Source organism: Tursiops truncatus, chromosome 13 (assembly GCF_011762595.2).
Source record: "Tursiops truncatus isolate mTurTru1 chromosome 13, mTurTru1.mat.Y, whole genome shotgun sequence".
Classification (NCBI taxonomy): Eukaryota; Metazoa; Chordata; class Mammalia; order Artiodactyla; family Delphinidae; genus Tursiops; species Tursiops truncatus.
The window spans coordinates 22,157,378-22,173,324 of record NC_047046.1 but is presented as its reverse complement, the minus strand read 5'-3'; the positions used below and the strand labels follow the sequence as shown (position 1 = coordinate 22,173,324).

Sequence of the window (15,947 nt, the reverse complement as noted above, 5' to 3'; positions counted from 1 at the left end):
CTGCAGCCTGCCCTGTCGCCTGCCGTCCTGACCTGCTGAGGCCCAACGCCCACCCAGCCTTGTGAGTGCACTGCTGTCCCCAGTGGGGCGATGATGAGGCCCAGGACCAAGCCCCTCAGGTGAGGGGGAAATGCCAGTGAGGAACGCTGTCCTGGCCAGACAGAGGCCCTTGGACTGTCATCAGACACCTTGGGTTCATGTGCTCGGGCCTCAGGCGGTTGTGGGAGGAAACTTACCATGATTTTGTCCCTCTCCAGCTTTCCTGTGCCTCCCTCACCCCAGTGACACCCATCACGTGCTCTCCCCAGTCCCGGTGTGCTCAAGTGTCCTTATTCTCAGCTCTCGATGCTTCTCAGGGGCCTTGGCATCTTGCAGAAGATTCTCCAGGGTCCTGAGCCTTCCCAGCCAGTCGGGGAATTCAACACAGCAACCAGTTATTTGAGAGGGTCCAACAAACACCCAGGGGCCTGATGGGTTCCCTGTGTGCCAGACACCCTGCCAAGGCCTGCGGCGTGACCTCATTGTACATTTTTTTTATCTTCAACTAGTGGTTTGTTTTATGGAGAGAGTGATTCTGGACCACTGTGAGATCAGTCACACAAAGGATAAAGTTCTCCCTTCCACATTTCCTCAGTTCTTATTTTCCCCCCTAGAGGCAAAGTTCGTTGCTACATTTTGGTTTTCCAGGAATAATTCTGTGCCTGTATAAAGCAAATCCAGGAACGTGTTTACTAAATAAATAGCACACCCTAGATGCTACCAGCACTTTGCTTTATTTACCTATCAGTACAAATAGGCCTTGGAATTTCTTGTGCAGATGGGCTGGTGTCTGCAGACGGACATTCTGGCTGTTTCCATCTTCTGGAGTCCAAGCAAAGGTGCAGTGAATATCTTTCTAGACATCCTTGCTCGTAGACACAAATGCAGCTATAGGATCTAGCCCCAGAATTGCTGGACCAGAGGGTATAAGCATTTCACATTTTAAATTTTAGTTCTTGTTTTGAAAAGGTAATGAATTCACATGGTTCAAAATCCAAAAGGCAAAAAGAATGTAGAAGTGAAATAATCCTTCTCATTCCTCTCCCTAAAGGGACCAGTGTTACCTTCCAAAGAGACTCAATGACGTCTAATACGATTTTTTCCCTTTTTATACACAAAGAGTAGCATGGAATACACCCCGATCTGCATCGTACTTGTATCTTCGAGACTTTTCCATTATTAGCCCATTATAGAGAGCGGCCTCATGCCTTTATATAACAGCCGTGTGGTTTTCCATTGAATGGAGGCACCGTGATGAACCAGTCCTCGCCGTGATGTCCTCCTAATTGTGTCTTTGGTGGTGTTGGTGCAACTGATACTGCAAAGAACATTCATTTTCATGTCGGTAAATTCCTCAGACTGAAATTGCTGGTTCGAAGGTAGGTGCGTTAATCATTTTGATAGCTACTGCTAAAAATTCTCTAGTTTACACACCCACCAACCAGAAATGCGAAGCCTGTTTCCCCACACCCTCACACACTCAGCATATCGCGGTGTGTTTAAGTGACGGGCAAAACACTGTACCTTACTGTGTTTTAAACATGCCTCCGTTCGTGTGTTTTCGAGCCATTTGTGTGTCCTTTTCTGTGAGCCGTTTTCTTATTTGTTGCCCTTTTTTGACATGGTTATTGGTCCTTTTCTTCCCGATTTGTCGTTATTTCTCCCCATTTTGTTACTGTTTTTACTTTTCCATGCTGAAATTGTGTTGGGTATTGTCTTCTTTTAATCCCTTCTTCCTTTTTTTTTTTTTTATAAATTTATTTATGTATTTTTGTCTGTGTTGGGTCTTCGTTGCTGTGCGCGGGCTTTCTCTAGTTGCGGCAGGCGGGGGCTACTTCTTCGTTGCAGTGCACGGGCTTCTCGTGGCAGTGGCTTCTCTTGTTGTGGAGCACGGGCTCTAGGCGTGTGGGCTTCAGTAGTTTTGGCACGCGGGCTCAGTAGTTGTGGCTCACGGGCTCTAGAGCTCAGGCTCAGTAGTTGTGGCACACGGGCTTAGTTGCTCTGCAGCATGTGGCATCTTCCTGGACGAGGGCTTGAACCCGTGTACCCTGCTTTGGCAGGTGGACGCTTAACCACTGCACCACCAGGGAAGTCCTAATCTCTTCTTTCTTTCCAGTGCTTGTCTCATCTCAGTTTTTGCATTTTGAGCCTGTTCCATGTGGGCTTTATGTTAGGAACGAGGTAGGGATTCAACTTTCTTTTCCCAGATGGTTACGTAGTTGTTTCCACACCATTTACTGTATAATTCATCTTTTCCCCACAGATCTGAAATATCATTTGTATCATATACTAAATTTCCACATATATATCAGTGCTTTTCTGGACTCTGTTCAGTACCAGAGAATTTGTCTATTCATCGGTCATTGCATTTGTTTCTGTTTGTTTTTGTTTTTGTTTGGCTGTATCGTGTGGCTTGCGGAATCTTCCCCAACCAGATATTGAACCCAGGCCATGGCAGTGAAAGTCCAGAATCCTAACCACTAGGCCACCAGAGAACTCCCCACCACTGAGTTTTTTAAAAAGTATTGTACCTTTATATTTTCATAATTTATAGTACCCTCTTATTCACCCTTTTGGTCCCATTTGAACTTTAGAACTAAGTTTCTTTTTTTTTAATGATGGTATTGTTTTTATTTGGATCACATCAAATGTTTATATTAACTTATGGAGAATTGACATCCTCAAAACGATGTGAGGATAATAATATTAATAATATTAATCTGGACTTCCCTAGTGGCACAGTGGTTAAGAATCCTGCCTGCCAACGCAAGGGACACGGGTTCGAGCCCTGGTCTGGGAAGATCCCACATGCCGTGGAACAACAAACAAATAAACAAAATAAATTAAAAAAAAAACCCAAAACAAATAATAATATTAATCTGTACATCCAAATATAGGAGTAGATGCCTTTCCATTGGTTCATGCTTTCTTTTACGTCTCTATAACCTTTTTTTTTTATATATAAACTTATTTATTTTTGGCTGCGTTGGGTCTTTGTTGCTGCGCGTGGGTTTTCTCTAGTTGCGGCGAGCAGGGGCTGCTCTTCATTGTGTGCATGGGCTTCTCATTGCGGTGGCTTCTTTTGTTGTGGAGCACAGGCTCTAGAGCACAGGCTCAGTAGTTGTGGCTCGCGAGCTCTAGAGCGCAGGCTCAGTAGTTGTGGTGCACAGGCTTAGTTGCTCCGTGGCATGTGGGATCTTCCTGGACCAGGGATTGAACCCGTGTCTCCTGCATTGGCAGGTGGATTCTTAACCACTGCTCCACCAGGGAAGTCCTCTATAACCTTTTAAGTTTTCTTCATTTAAAAGTTCTCGCATGCGGTAGTCCCTGGCAGTCCAGTGGTTAGGACTTGGCGCTTTCACTGCCAGGGCCCAGGTTTGATCCCTGCAAGCTGTGGTGTGCCAGAAAAAAAAAAATTCTTGCATGCACATTTATTCTTCATAGATACATGAGTTTTTTCTATTTTTTTGTTCCTTTTGTAAATGGGATCTTTTCTATTCTTTTCTATATATATAATATGTTTATGATGTAAATGTTTATTAATATATAATACACAAGAATAAGAATAATATATATTTATAATATAAATAACAAATTATATAACATATAATTTTAAAACTAAACTCCAGACTTTATTCAGTTTTCACTAGTTTTCCCACTCATGTCTTCGTTCTGTTCCCGGATCCCACGTTCCATGTGGTTGTCATGTTTCCTGAGTCTCCTTAGTTCTGTGATAGTTTCTGAGACTTTCTTTGTTTGTCATGACCTTAACCATTCCGAGGAGTGCTGGTCAGGTATTTTGTAGACTGTCCCTCAACTTGGGTCTGTCTGATGTTTTTCTCACAGTTAGACTGGGGTTACAGGTTTTTAGGAAGGAGACAAGGGAGGCGCCCTTCTCGTCCCATTGTATCAGGGGTCCACACTATCGACGTGAGTTATCGCCGTCACATCAGCCTGGATCACTTGGCCGAGGTAGTGTTTCCAGTGGTCTCCACTGCGAAGTTACTTTCTCCCCTTTCCACACACTGTTCTTCAGAAGCAAGTCACGAAGTGCAGCCTACACTCGGGAAAGAGCGTGGGGGCAGGGAGCAGCTACATAAAATGTTTGGAATTCTTCTGTAAGGAAAATTTGTTTCTTCTCCTGCATTTATGTATTAATTCAATCATTTTATATCAGTTTGGACTCATGGATATTTATTTTATAATTTGGGTTTAATCCAAAAGTGCATTATTTATTTTGTTGCTTAAATTTTTTAAGCTTTGGCTATTGGGAGCTCTTTCAAGTAGGCTCTGTGTCTCTTTGACATGCCCCCATCCTTTGGCTTCTTTTGAGCACTTCCTTACTTTCCAGTACTATAAGATGCTCCAGGCTCATCTTTTATTCATCCTGCTCCAACCCTAGCATCAGCCATTTTCCAGGAAGCCTGGAGAACAGAATTAGAAACCAAGATCTGGGTGCTGGGTGTGTGTGTTGCTCTTGGGGTGGCACTTCTAGGCCCTTTCGGCAGACAGAACTAGGAAATATCTGTCTACATACTTACCTGTGTGTACACACATATGCCTCCGTTATAGTTTGTAAACTAGCATATAAAATGAAATTATTTTATATGTACAAACTTAGTCCCCCCACCAGCCTTACTAAATTGTCTTGTTTTCCTCTTTGTATCATCTCATTTCATCCCACAACAACTATATGAAATAAGACCATTATTATCCCCTTTAGAGAAGGAAACTGAGGTTCAGAGAGTTTAAATAACTTGTGCAGATGACACCCCTCCAGGAAGGAGGTTTCAAACCCTAGAGGTCTCACTCCAGAGGCCTGGAAGCCCTGCCCTGTGCTGCCTCCTTGTGTCCTGATGGTTATAAAACCCCATGGCATTCAAGGGGCTGACTGGCTACAATCAATGGGCAGCCTTACGATGGCCACCAAGGACCCACCGTGCATGAGGCATCCAAATGGTAAGGGTTCCCCCCATCAGGACTCTGGGGGAGTGAGTTAAGCTGGGACAAGTGATTAACAGGCAGGACAGACTATGATTAATGGTCAGTGGACTGACGCAGATGGCTGGGTGAGAGGAGTCCAGAGCAAATACCCCTGGGAGCTGGACGTGGTCCACGGTGCTCAACCCCAGAGAAGGTCTGGAATCAGGCCGGATGGGAAGAAACCTTTTGGGCAAATGTCAGGCAGTGGCCAACAGGCAGCCCGAGTTCTCTGGCTAGCTAGTCTTTGGGAAGCCTGGCCCTGGGCGGCCCACTTCTGTCTCAGCTCAGCTCCCACAGTGACAGGGGCTTCCTCAGAGTCCCTCCCTACAGGGCCCTAGGCTCCAGCTGACCTCCTCCTGAAGCCCTTCTGGTCTCTGAGCCCCAATGAAGTTGGGCTTCTCAGAAAGTCAGCTTCAGTGGCCTAAGGTCCTGGGTTCTGGTCCCTGTGCTGCCACTTTCCTGCTCATCCCTTTGGGCCTCAATGAGCATAGCTACAGTCAAGGCTTGGCACATCACAGGTCCTTTTTTTTTTTTTTTTGGCTGCACCTTGTGGCTTGTGGGATCTTATTTCCCCGACCAGGGATCGAACCCATGCTCCCTGCAGTGGAAGTTTGGAGTCCTAACCACTGGACCACCAGGGAATTCCCCACAGGTCCTTGATAAATGGGAATGGCTGCTAGTGATACTGATGGGAGACTTCTCTTGGGAATGTGTCACCCCTGTGGAGTGTGGACGACTTTGTGGGAGCTTTTGGACGTACTCTGTCCAGAGTGTCTTCCATCACTCCAAAAACCACACGCTAGGTCCCTGAGACGCCTCACACACAGCCCTGTCTGTGGTTCCCAAAGAAGCCCTACCCAAGAAAAGGGCTCTCTGTCAGAAAGTGAAGCAAGGAAGGTTTCCAGGACACCCAGAGCTGGCTCCCACGTGTGGGAGGGAGGGTGCTCCAGGCAGGGGTTGGTGGTCCCGAGTGCCCCAAGGAAGACCATAATGATGTCAGCCCCACACCCTGCTGAGTGCCAACAGGGAAAGTGGTGCCTAGTTTATTTACTCCCTGCCTTGTTCCCCAAAGGAACTGAGGCGGCTCACAAAACCCAGATGCCTGAAAAGTTAAAAAGTCAGAGGGGAAATCGGGTGAAGGGAAAAATCACAGCAGAAAGTAAAATAAAGCCAAGGGTCCCCACTCACTGGGCCTGAAGACCTAGAACACCTGTCAGATGTAGCCACAACTCTGGCTCTGCTCTCCCTAGTGGCTGAGAAGAATAGTGAGAGCAGACCCATATCCCTGATCCAGGTACCATCGCCTGCTCCCAGGAGGATGAACCCCACTCTCCACTTCAAGACTCAGCTCCTTCTCCCTCTCCCACTTCTCCCAGGCTAGGGTGGGCATGTTGTCTGTGCTCTTACAATTCCTGCATCCCATCCCTAGAACGTTCTCTCTTAAGGCAGGACTTTTTAAAAAACCTATCTCAGCATCCTGGCAAGCAGTAAGATTGGAGATGTTTGTTGAAGAGACAGATAAGAAAAACCCTTGTTCAGTGCAGAAACAGACATGCCTGTGCATTTCCCCCAGTACCTGGGCATCAGAGATGTGGGAGCCCCCCACTGTAGGGGGTAGGCAAGCAGAGGCAGAGGATGGGGCTGGTAAACCCAGACTTCCCAAGCCCTGATGGGGAAGGAGCTTCCGGCCAGCTCCAGGGAGGGATTTGGGCTCTGAGAATCTGGCGTGGAGGCTGCAGGGTTTGAGGGAAGCTACAGTGGAGACATAGGCAGAAAATTTGGCCTTAGCTATGACGAAGGTGGTGTCGACCAATTTCTGGATCTTTCAGCATAGTTGGGACAGGGATTTGGGGCTGAGCTGCTGGGACCTGGTGCATGCCGGGTTCAGCACCCTTTGTCCCACGCCCCCCTCCATGATGCCATTTGACATGTTATTTAGTGCTGGCCATTTACCCCTGTGGGCAGGAGGGAGGTGGGAGAGCTCCTCAGAAGAGACCGCAGGGCGGCGGGTCAGGGGCCACCCACTGCCTCCCAACCTCGGAGAGTCCCCTCTCCAGCCTTAGTTTTCTTTTCCTCTCTCAGAGACACCAGGTTGAGGCTTTGATTCAAGGATCACATATCTTAGTATAGGGCTTGGCACGTAGTAGGTTCTCAAGAAACGGTGTCTGCGTTTGATGGATGTGGAGCAGAGCCGGCGCAGTGCGGCAACTCGTCCAAGGTCACACAGCTGGGCTGGATCCGACCCGGGCGCCCTGACTCCAGCGGGCCGGATTTGTGAGGAGCCAGCTTGGGGGAGCGGTGTTTGGAGGAGGGGACAAGGATGTGGGCGGGAAGGGACTTCTATTTTGGAGCGGGTGACAGGAGTGCGGAACGCAGAGGGGGCTGGGTCCCTCCCCGGGCTCCCCGAGTCCCAGTCACCTTCCCGCGACCCTTCCCGGGAGGGGCGTCCCGGGCGGGTAGGGGGGAGGTGGGAGGGGCGGGCGGGCAGGCGGTTACCTCATCGCCGCCTCCGGGAGGCTCCGCTCGCTCGCTTTCTCGCGCCGCCGGCTGGGGCGGCGACTCCGGGCGCCGGAGCCAGATAAGGACAGAGGGACGGAGGCGCCGAGAGGCAGTGCCGCCCCCAGCGCCCCTCCCCGCCGCGGGACCCAAGCAGGGGGTCCGACCTCGGTGCCCCGCGCTGCGGGCGGCGCCTCCAGTCGCGCTGCGAGAGGAGGCCGTGTCTGTGCGCGGCGCGTTCGGTCTGTTCTCTTCCGAGCTTGGCACCCGCCGGAGCTGCTCTCACGTCTTCCGTCGGCCTGCTCTGCTGTCTGTCTGCCCGCCCACCGCCAGTTGCGTCCTCCGGCCTGGCCTCCCTGGGCCCCGGGTGCTCCGAGGGGCGATGAGGAGCGCGGCGGGGCCGGGGCGTACCGGGCAGTGCGCGCGGCGCGCGCCGAGCGGCGTCGGCCCATGAGGCTTCTCAGCGCGGGGCGCGGCAGCACGCGCGGGCCATGGGGGGCAGCCTGCGGGTGGCGGTGCTGGGCGCCCCGGGCGTGGGCAAGACAGCCATCATCCGCCAGTTCCTGTTCGGTGACTACCCCGAGCGCCACCGGCCCACGGACGGGCCGCGCCTCTACCGGCCCGCGGTGCTCCTCGACGGCGCCGTCTACGACCTGAGCATCCGCGACGGCGACGGTGCTGGCCCCGGTCAGAGCCCCGGGGGGCTAGAGGTAGCAGCTCGAGGAGTGGGCAGGGGCGTGTGACAGCATGTGTGTGGGTGCTCGGTACACACGTGCGAGTCCGCGTGTACGGCCCAGGGGTGCCCGACTGTGTTCATGGGCCGAAGAATGAATGTATGTCCTTGCGTTTGTGTGTCTCACCCCTTCTGCTGGCCTGAAGTTGCCCAAAATCAGGCCCGAGACCCGGCGAGTTTGCAAGGTGGCTTTTTCTAGCTCGCTTAAGTGCCTCTCTGTTTGCCTGCCTCCGCTGGTGGGTGGGGATCTGTGCGTGGGGGAGCATGGTCCTGCCTCCCTGAGGGTGAGCGTTGTGGGTCTGGGGCCTTGAGCAGAGCCGCACTGGGAGAGGTTGAAGCCAGACATAGTGGTGTACTTTCTAGGGGGATCATTCTCTGCTCCCTCATTCCTGTGACCTGCAGCAAAGACTCGTCTAGTAATTTTGCAAAGTCCAGGACAGACTTTGAATCCTTGGAGCTGATGCCTTCGAGAGGTGAAGAGGAAGGAGCAGGCAGGATTAAGCAGGGCTTCCTGGAGGGGGTGGCATTTGGGCTAAACCTGGAAGGATGAGTGAACTTTTGATGAAAAGAAGTAGTGGAAGCATTCCAGGTGGAAAGAGCAGCATGTGCTTAGGCCAAAGGCCTAAACGTGTACAGCTGCCGCTAATTAGTGGTCTCTGCGGGCTGGGGGAACACCGGCCAAGGGCTTTGGGATTAGGCTGAGGCATAACTACCAAGGAGGGGGTCTGGGGAGGGGCGGGGTTTGTCCCGAGTTGAACTGTGGGAAACTGGAGGAGGAGGAAGAAGATAGGAGTGAGGGGAGAGGAGACCCAGAGTGAAAGAGGGTTGAGGGCTGACCGGCTTCAGGCACGGTTTTAAAATTCATACCCCAGCGTCCGTAAGGACAGTGGGTTTAGCGTCAAGGCCCCTGCTCGAGGACTGGGCATGGGAGAGTGGGAAGGTGGGGCTCCGGCAAATTCTGGCCTCCCGCCCCCAGGAGTGGCCGGACCCTAAAGACTGGAGCTTGCAGGACACGGACGCCTTCGTGCTCGTCTATGATATCTGCAGCCCAGACAGCTTTGACTATGTGAAGGCGCTGCGGCAGCGCATCGCGGAGACCAGGTAGGTGAGCAGCGGGGCGGAGGGGAGTGTTTGCGGGTCTGGCCAGGCCTTTGCCTGAGGTGAGTGAGGGGGTTCTTCCGCCATCTTGGGCCTGGTCTCAGGCCTTCCGGGCCTGGCCTCTAGCCCTATGCGGTCTTTAGGCCTGGGTCTTTGTGTCTTTGTGGTTCTGGTAATTTGCTGGGGGGTCTCTGGCCGCAAGAGGGGAATGTATATACCCACTTGGGGGGATTCTCCGGCCATGGGGTCCGTGGCACCGCGACCCTTTTTCCCATTTGGCCCCCAGGCCGGCGGGCGCACCCGAGGCGCCCATCCTTGTGGTGGGCAACAAGCGGGACCGGCAGCGGCTGCGGTTCGGGCCTCGGCGCGCACTGGCTGCGCTAGTGCGCAGGGGCTGGCGCTGTGGATACCTCGAGTGCTCGGCCAAGTACAATTGGCACGTGCTGCGTCTCTTCCGCGAGCTGCTGCGCTGCGCTTTGGTGCGCGCACGCCCTGCGCATCCGGCTCTGCGCCTGCAGGGGGCGCTGCATCCGGCGCGCTGCAGCCTCATGTGATTGAATTGGACGACACGACCGATGGCGGGGAGGGGTCCTCCATTTGACTGGAACAACTGGGGACCCGGATTGGACGAGATTGCCCAACTTCTCTCGGATTGGACAGGACAGCCTCCTCTCTGATTGGCTGAGGAACACTCCCACCCAGTCTCCTGGGCGACAGGCTTCTCTTTGAATCTCATTGGACCCAGCTAGGCCCCATTGGACAGTCCTTTCTGGGACCTCATTGGGTCACGATCCCATTGGATGGAAGGGACGTGGTTATGCATCTGATTGGAAGCTCTCAGACTGCTCTTGGAGTTCCATTGGACAAACAGTTAAATCCCGCCTCTCAGGAGGAAATAAAGGGGGAAACAACTCAAGTGCACCTGGCACTTCTGGGATGGCAGGATAATCTTAAGCGTGAAGGTCAGAGCTGCCAGGCATTGCCCCCTGGCAATTAACTCCAGAATCCCAACCTGTAATGAGGGCCCCCAAATGGGTGTGATGGCCCCAAGGCTGAGTCCCCAAGAAGCAGACACAAGTAGCTGGAACAAAACTTTACTGTCAGGCTCTGCAGGGCCACAGGACCGCAGGAAGGGTCCTTATTGGGCTGGCCCAGCCCCCTCTAAGGCATTCAATAATATTAGTAATTAAATAGCAATGCTCATCCCCCAACCGGAATGTACAACAGAGGTCCCATTGTGCCATGTGGTCCCAAGGGGTCTGGTCCCATGAGGTCTGGTCCCCAAGAGGCAGGGGGGACTCCCTGATGCAGAGGGGTTAAGGCCACAAAGGAAAAGGAGAAGGAATGGGGGACTGGGGGCAGCTGGGCTGGTCCATCACATCCAGGAATCTGGCTCAGCCCTTGGGCTGACTGACTGCAGGGCATGCCAGGCCCTGGACTCCGTGGGTCCAGATGGGCGGCGGGGGCCCCTCGGGGTGGGGATGCGTGAGGGTTTTCGGTCTGGCTGTGTGTCCATCCGGCCTCGTGCCCAGGTCCTCAGGGGCTCTGGGCCGGCCATGGGGCTCCCAGGTGCATCTGGTGGGCCCCCTACACCGGGGCAGGGGTTGCCTTCATCGGAAGAGCTAGACAGAGCTGGGCCTCGGGGCCCGGGCAGCCCATTGGCCATCCTGCCAGAGTCTGCGGGTTGGCCACACTTGCCACCCAGGACGCTGAGGGACGAAGAGGAGGAGCTGGAGGAACAGTAGGCTGAGTCAGGAGCTGGAGGGTCTGGGGCCCGAACCAGGTCAGGGGCTGGTCCCGTCGGGGTCCCGCCAGCAGCAGCCTTAAGCGCTCGGGCATTGGCCAGGAACTCCTCTTCCAGGCGCTGGAATAGTTGCTGCTCCTCCTTTGGGTCAAGCTGCAGGGGTGTGCGGAAGACACTGGCCGGGGTGGTGCTCAACTCTGGACTGGGGCTGGGGACCCGGGGAGGCCGGGGCGCTGCGGGGCTGTGGGCACGGGGAGTCTGGGGGCTGCTCCTGCCCCGTGGCATCCATGAGTGCTGCCCATCTCGGTCCCGACGCACCAGCAGCACAGCCTGCTCTTCACGGCTCTGGCTCCGGGCCCGCCGGGCAGGGCTGGGGCCCAACAGCTGGCCTCCTCTGCCTCCTGGGGCCCCACGCGGCCGCCCCCGATCCAGCCGGTCTCGGGACTGGCTGCGCGGGGCGGTGGGGCGTCTCGGGGAGGCCGGAGTGCCTGTGGTCACCCGACGGCTGGGCCGTTCCCGTCGGGGGCCAGTGCCTGAGTCTTCACTGCGGGCACCAAGGGGGCCGCTCTGGGCTGAGGAGGCTGAGGAATCGCTGTCCCCGGAGTAGCGGCGGGAGCGGGGGTGGGGGGGCAGCTGGTCCCGGGCCCTGGGGCAGGGGAGCAAGAGAGAGAGCTGGGGCAACGCGGAGGGGACTGGCGTGCAGAAAGGGCAGGAAGAGTAAGGAACCAGCAGCCGCGTGGTTGGGGCGGGGGGTGGGCGAGGCACCTGTGGTGTGGTGACGGGAGTGCCAAGGGTGTCTGTTGCCCTGGGGACTTCCAGGGAGAAGTGAGAGGCTCTGCCACAGCTTCCTGCAGCCACGGCCACCCCCGCCGCCCCAAGGCAGCAGAAGAAGTAAGGCCCTAAGCTCCCCCTCCCCGGGCCTCCAGTTTCCTGGGCAGGCCATCGGGAAGCAGGGTTGGACTGGCCGCCACCCAGCCCCCAAGGCCCGCCCAGCTGTGTTGTTCGTTTGGTTGGGTTGCCATGGAGACGGGAAGCCGGGCCTGCCGCCACCTCCCCACCCCCGGGAACTTTTCCCAGGGTGTGAGTCACGGAGCACAGTCATCCAGGCCAGGGCGGGCACCCCCACCCCCACCCCCTGGACCCCTCACCCCGCGTCCTCCTGCTTCTCACCTGAGCGGGGTCTCGGGCCCCTCCTTCGAGCTGCGTAAGCTAATGGGTGTCACCTCCGGGCGGGAGCCCCTGCGCTCACCCCCGGAGGCTGGGCTACCAGCTCGGGGGCTTCGGGTGGGCGACACCCGCTGTGGGGAGAAGGTGCGGGCCCTTGTCTGGGGTGGGCGGTGGGCTGCAGGGAGAGAGGACGGGTGGCGCATGAGAGGTGGGGCCACAGAGGTGCCCCCCCCCCGCCCCCGCCGTGGGCACTGACCCGTGGAGGAGCAGCGGCAGGGGTCGTGCTTGTCCAGGTAGTGCTCCAGCGTGTCCCAGCCGCCGCCCACGCGCACCATCACGTGGCTTCTCAGCACCTGTGGCAGCCCAGCGTGGGCAGGTCACAGCCTGCCCCCCCACCTCCCAGGCTGCCACCTGCTCAGGTAGCCCCTGGCTCTCACCCGCACAAAGATGAGCAGACTGGAGTCTCCCACGCGGTACTTCCCCTCCGAGACTTTGATCATGGGAAACTGGTCTGGGCAGGTGCAGCACCCCAAGATCTCTCTCACCTGAAGCCAGAGAGAGGCTGGAGGTCAGGGGTCAGGTCACTCCTCCCCTGGCCCAATGTCAGCAACTCCAGGGTCAGAAGGAAGTAAGTCCTTCTGGAAGCTCTCCTTCCCCTTTGGCTACCAGGGGTCAGGGAGCTGACTAGGGAAAGATGGAGGGACTGTGGTTGGGCCAGGGCCTGGGACCCCAACAAGGCACATTCTTCAAGTCCCTGAGCCCTGGGGGAGTCCTCACTCCCCCTCGCCCACTTCACAGACATGAATATTGAGACCCACAGAGAGGCCAGGTTTGGGGTGGAGGCAGGCCACAGAGAGGCCAGGTTTGGGGTGGAGGCAGGACCCACACCCCGTGGAGGCAGGAGTGCCACAGACATATGGGGCACACGCATACACCAACGTGCACACCAGGCCACCCGCCCAGCTAGCATACATCTGCCCACATGCTCCCCCAGGCTGGGAGCTGCCAGGCTGGCTGTGTGGGCGGCCCGCCTGCCTCCTTGCCCACAGCGGAGCTGCTGAGAAAATGAGCAGGTGGAGCCTCTGATGACCCTGGTGCAGGATGGGGTGGGGTGGCAACCTCTGCCCACAGCCATCCGGCTACCCGCCTCCAGGAAGGGGACATCATGTTCTAACCTCCTGATAAGAAGGAAACTCTTGGCCCGGCTGTGTGGGTGTTAGGGACACCTAGGTCCCGGGAAGAGGAGGAGGAAGCTGGGGTCATGGTCTGGCACCTCCTATGCTCAGGGTAGAACTAATCCTGCAGCTCCTGAAAGGACTTTAGCCCCCAGTAGCAGCAGCTACTCCAGGCTTGGGTTCCCAGATAAGTGATGTGTGCAGGGCCCTGGAGAGAAGGAGGGACCTGCAGAGCCCCTGGGAGCTTCCCTAGGCACTCACTGAGCACCTACTGTGTGCCAAGCGCCTTGCCCAGGACCAAACAACACAGGCACCCATTCAACCTCGAGCTCAGTGATGGTGTGAATGCAAATGTCTAGCAGCTGAGCGCAGGGAGGGCATACAGGAGGGGCTCAAATCACACGGCCCCCAGGATGAAGGAACACCTAGCACTTATCTGGTGCATGGTTACCACAGAAAGGAAGCAGGGAGATCGTGCAATGGGACCCGAGTTTTCTCCCAGGCCGTGCTGGGCCCTGTGACCTCACCCAGCACCTCTCCCTCTCTGGGCCTGCTCAACTCCTTGGGGCCAGGTATCCACTTGGTGCTCAACATAAGCACTCTTTCCATGGGGCAGGCTGTCCTGCAGATACGAGGATAGGCCCCCGGAGGTTGCAGGCACCACCCTGCTGTCTGGTCCCTGGGTAAAGGGAGAGTAAGCCAGGCCGCCGGGCATACGCACTCGGGGACTCACCAGCTCGTCAAGGTTGCGTAGGTCGCTGGGTGTCATGCGGGGCCCGCGGGAGGGAGCCCCCGGGGCAGTGGCGATCTCAGCAGCAGCAGCAGCAGCGGTGGCAGCGTCCTCCCCGGCACTGGGGGCGTTGGGGGCCGTGGGCGCGGCGCACAACTCCTGCTCAATTTCCTGTTCGAACTGCACGAGGCGAGGGGCCAGCAGGCCGAGGCGGGCCCCGCGCCGCGCCACCTCCAGCAGGCACAGCACCACGCTTTTCTCGTTCTTTCGCAGCACCAAATCCTCGGTCTCAAACATGAGCACTTCGGGCACACCCAGCTCTGCGCGGCACCAGCCGATGAAGGTGGCCACATTGTCTCGGGCCACGAAGGAGCCGGGTGCCACGCTGTGTGCCTGGAAGGCCACCCCACGGGCTGGGCGGGTGGCGGCCATTGCGCGGGCGGCCTCGGTGACGGCATTGGCATGCTGGCACAGGGTGGTGCCCGTGGCCAGCCCCGTCAGGAAGCCATCGCCACCGCTGGGCAGACCCAGGCCATACAAGGCGTTGAGCCACTCGGCCAGGTCCTCCTTCATGGCCTCCACGTAGGCCTCACTTGAGCGGAACGGCCGCACGCTCTTGGCTGCCGAGCCCGCGATGCCCACCACGGGGTCTGCCATGCCCAGGCCAGCCGAGTCACTGTGGGCAGGGACACGGGTCAGGATGGCTGTGAGGACCCAGCAGGCGCTCAGTACAGGCTATGCCGCTGACCACCTGCACCCGCCTGTCGTTTCAGACCAAATGCCTGGGTTTGAGCCCTGGCTGTGAGAAACTCTTCGCCTTAATTTTCCCATCTGCAAAATGGATGCAATAATAGTACCTTCCTCATAGGAACTAATGGGATGATTTTTATAAATGACTTAGTGTCCATAAGTGTTTGCTGCTTGGTTCTTTGGGGGAGAGGGGATTGAAAGACTTGGCAGAGTCCTCCTGCCCAGGCAGGGAGGCACCCATCCTTACTGCCCCTGTGATAGGTAAAGAGATGAGCCCTAGAGAGATGTAGCCCACGGCCCTGGACTCACAGTAGGAACCCCGGTCCCGACCTCAGAGAGGGGTTAGGTCGACTGCTGAGGGCTGGTGGCGATCCCACTTCCTCCGGAAAGATCCTAGGTCCTCCCTCAGCCTCCCTTCCGTAAGGACTGTGTCATTCTAACGACAGAACAGCAGCAGTAGTAAAGTAATCGCAGTGACCTTGGCCAGGTCTGAGCGTGCAGTGATATTATCTCCATTTTACAGATGAGGAAACTGAGGCGCAGAGCTCGCTCAAGGTCACAGAGCAGTGGGTGGCGGAGCCGGGGCCGACCTGCCCGCGTTGCTGATCCGGCAGCCGGCTGGCCCGCCCGCCTCCTCCAAGGAGCCTCGCTAGCGCCCCAGGCTGGTGCCTGTGAGCCGGGACTCAGAAGGGCCTTCGCCAGTCCTGGCTGTCCTTCGGCCCAGAGAGGGTGCGGGGCTGCCCAAGGTCACACAGCCCTGGGGAACAGAGGCCCGCGGCTGCCGCCGCCAGGTCCCCTTCAGTGTGCGCCGGGCAGTGGGTGCTGGGGGTCCCCGCGCTCACCTGGCTCATCCCGCGGCCTCGGGGAGCATCGCCCCGGCGGGGCCGGAGCCGGGCCGGGCCGCCGCAGGGAGGCGCCGCCCGAGCTACAGCGGATCCCTGTCCCACCAGCGCGTCCTCAGCGCCTGCAGTCTCCGCCCCGCCTCTCTGGAATTCGGATCCGGCCGGAGGGGGTGGGCGGGGCCGCGCTCTC

General features: G+C 56.7%; 2 protein-coding genes across 3 annotated transcripts; one reads left to right on the top strand and one right to left on the bottom strand.

Moving 5' to 3' along the window:
• The first annotated feature begins 7,519 nt into the window (after window positions 1-7,519).
• Window positions 7,520-11,347, top strand: RASL10A (RAS like family 10 member A). Its single transcript, XM_033837140.2, has 3 exons — window positions 7,520-8,228; window positions 9,228-9,352; window positions 9,636-11,347. Exons 1-3 carry the CDS (start codon window positions 8,010-8,012, stop codon window positions 9,901-9,903), a joined length of 612 nt encoding a protein of 203 aa, XP_033693031.1. The 5' UTR covers window positions 7,520-8,009; the 3' UTR covers window positions 9,904-11,347.
• On the bottom strand, window positions 10,428-15,900 carry GAS2L1 (growth arrest specific 2 like 1). 2 transcript variants are annotated; one of them, XM_004317321.4, is made up of 6 exons: window positions 15,758-15,900; window positions 14,169-14,841; window positions 12,698-12,805; window positions 12,517-12,613; window positions 12,264-12,435; window positions 10,428-11,739 (listed from the first exon to the last, which is right to left on the bottom strand). In XM_004317321.4, exons 2-6 carry the CDS (start codon window positions 14,820-14,822, stop codon window positions 10,725-10,727), a joined length of 2,046 nt encoding a protein of 681 aa, XP_004317369.1. In that variant the 5' UTR covers window positions 14,823-14,841; window positions 15,758-15,900; the 3' UTR covers window positions 10,428-10,724. The 2 variants fall into 2 exon arrangements, with proteins under 2 accessions (XP_004317369.1, XP_073646375.1); XM_073790274.1 differs by lacking the exon at window positions 12,698-12,805 and having other exon boundaries at window positions 14,169-15,834.
• Between the last annotated feature and the right edge of the window lie 47 nt (window positions 15,901-15,947).

Excerpts from the sequence above, each read along its gene's own strand:
- RASL10A (XM_033837140.2), top strand. The coding sequence starts at position 8,010 with ATGGGGGGCAGCCTGCGGGTGGCGGTGCTGGGCGCCCCGGGCGTGGGC. Across the intron at positions 8,229-9,227 it reads AGAGCCCCGGGGGGCTAGAG|GAGTGGCCGGACCCTAAAGA; the intron begins GTAGCAGCTCGA and ends TCCCGCCCCCAG. Across the intron at positions 9,353-9,635 it reads CAGCGCATCGCGGAGACCAG|GCCGGCGGGCGCACCCGAGG; the intron begins GTAGGTGAGCAG and ends TTTGGCCCCCAG.
- GAS2L1 (XM_004317321.4), bottom strand. The coding sequence starts at position 14,822 with ATGGCAGACCCCGTGGTGGGCATCGCGGGCTCGGCAGCCAAGAGCGTG. Across the intron at positions 12,614-12,697 it reads GTCTGCTCATCTTTGTGCGG|GTGCTGAGAAGCCACGTGAT; the intron begins GTGAGAGCCAGG and ends GGGCTGCCACAG. Across the intron at positions 11,740-12,263 it reads GGGCCCGAGACCCCGCTCAG|GGCCCGGGACCAGCTGCCCC; the intron begins GTGAGAAGCAGG and ends CCCCTGCCCCAG.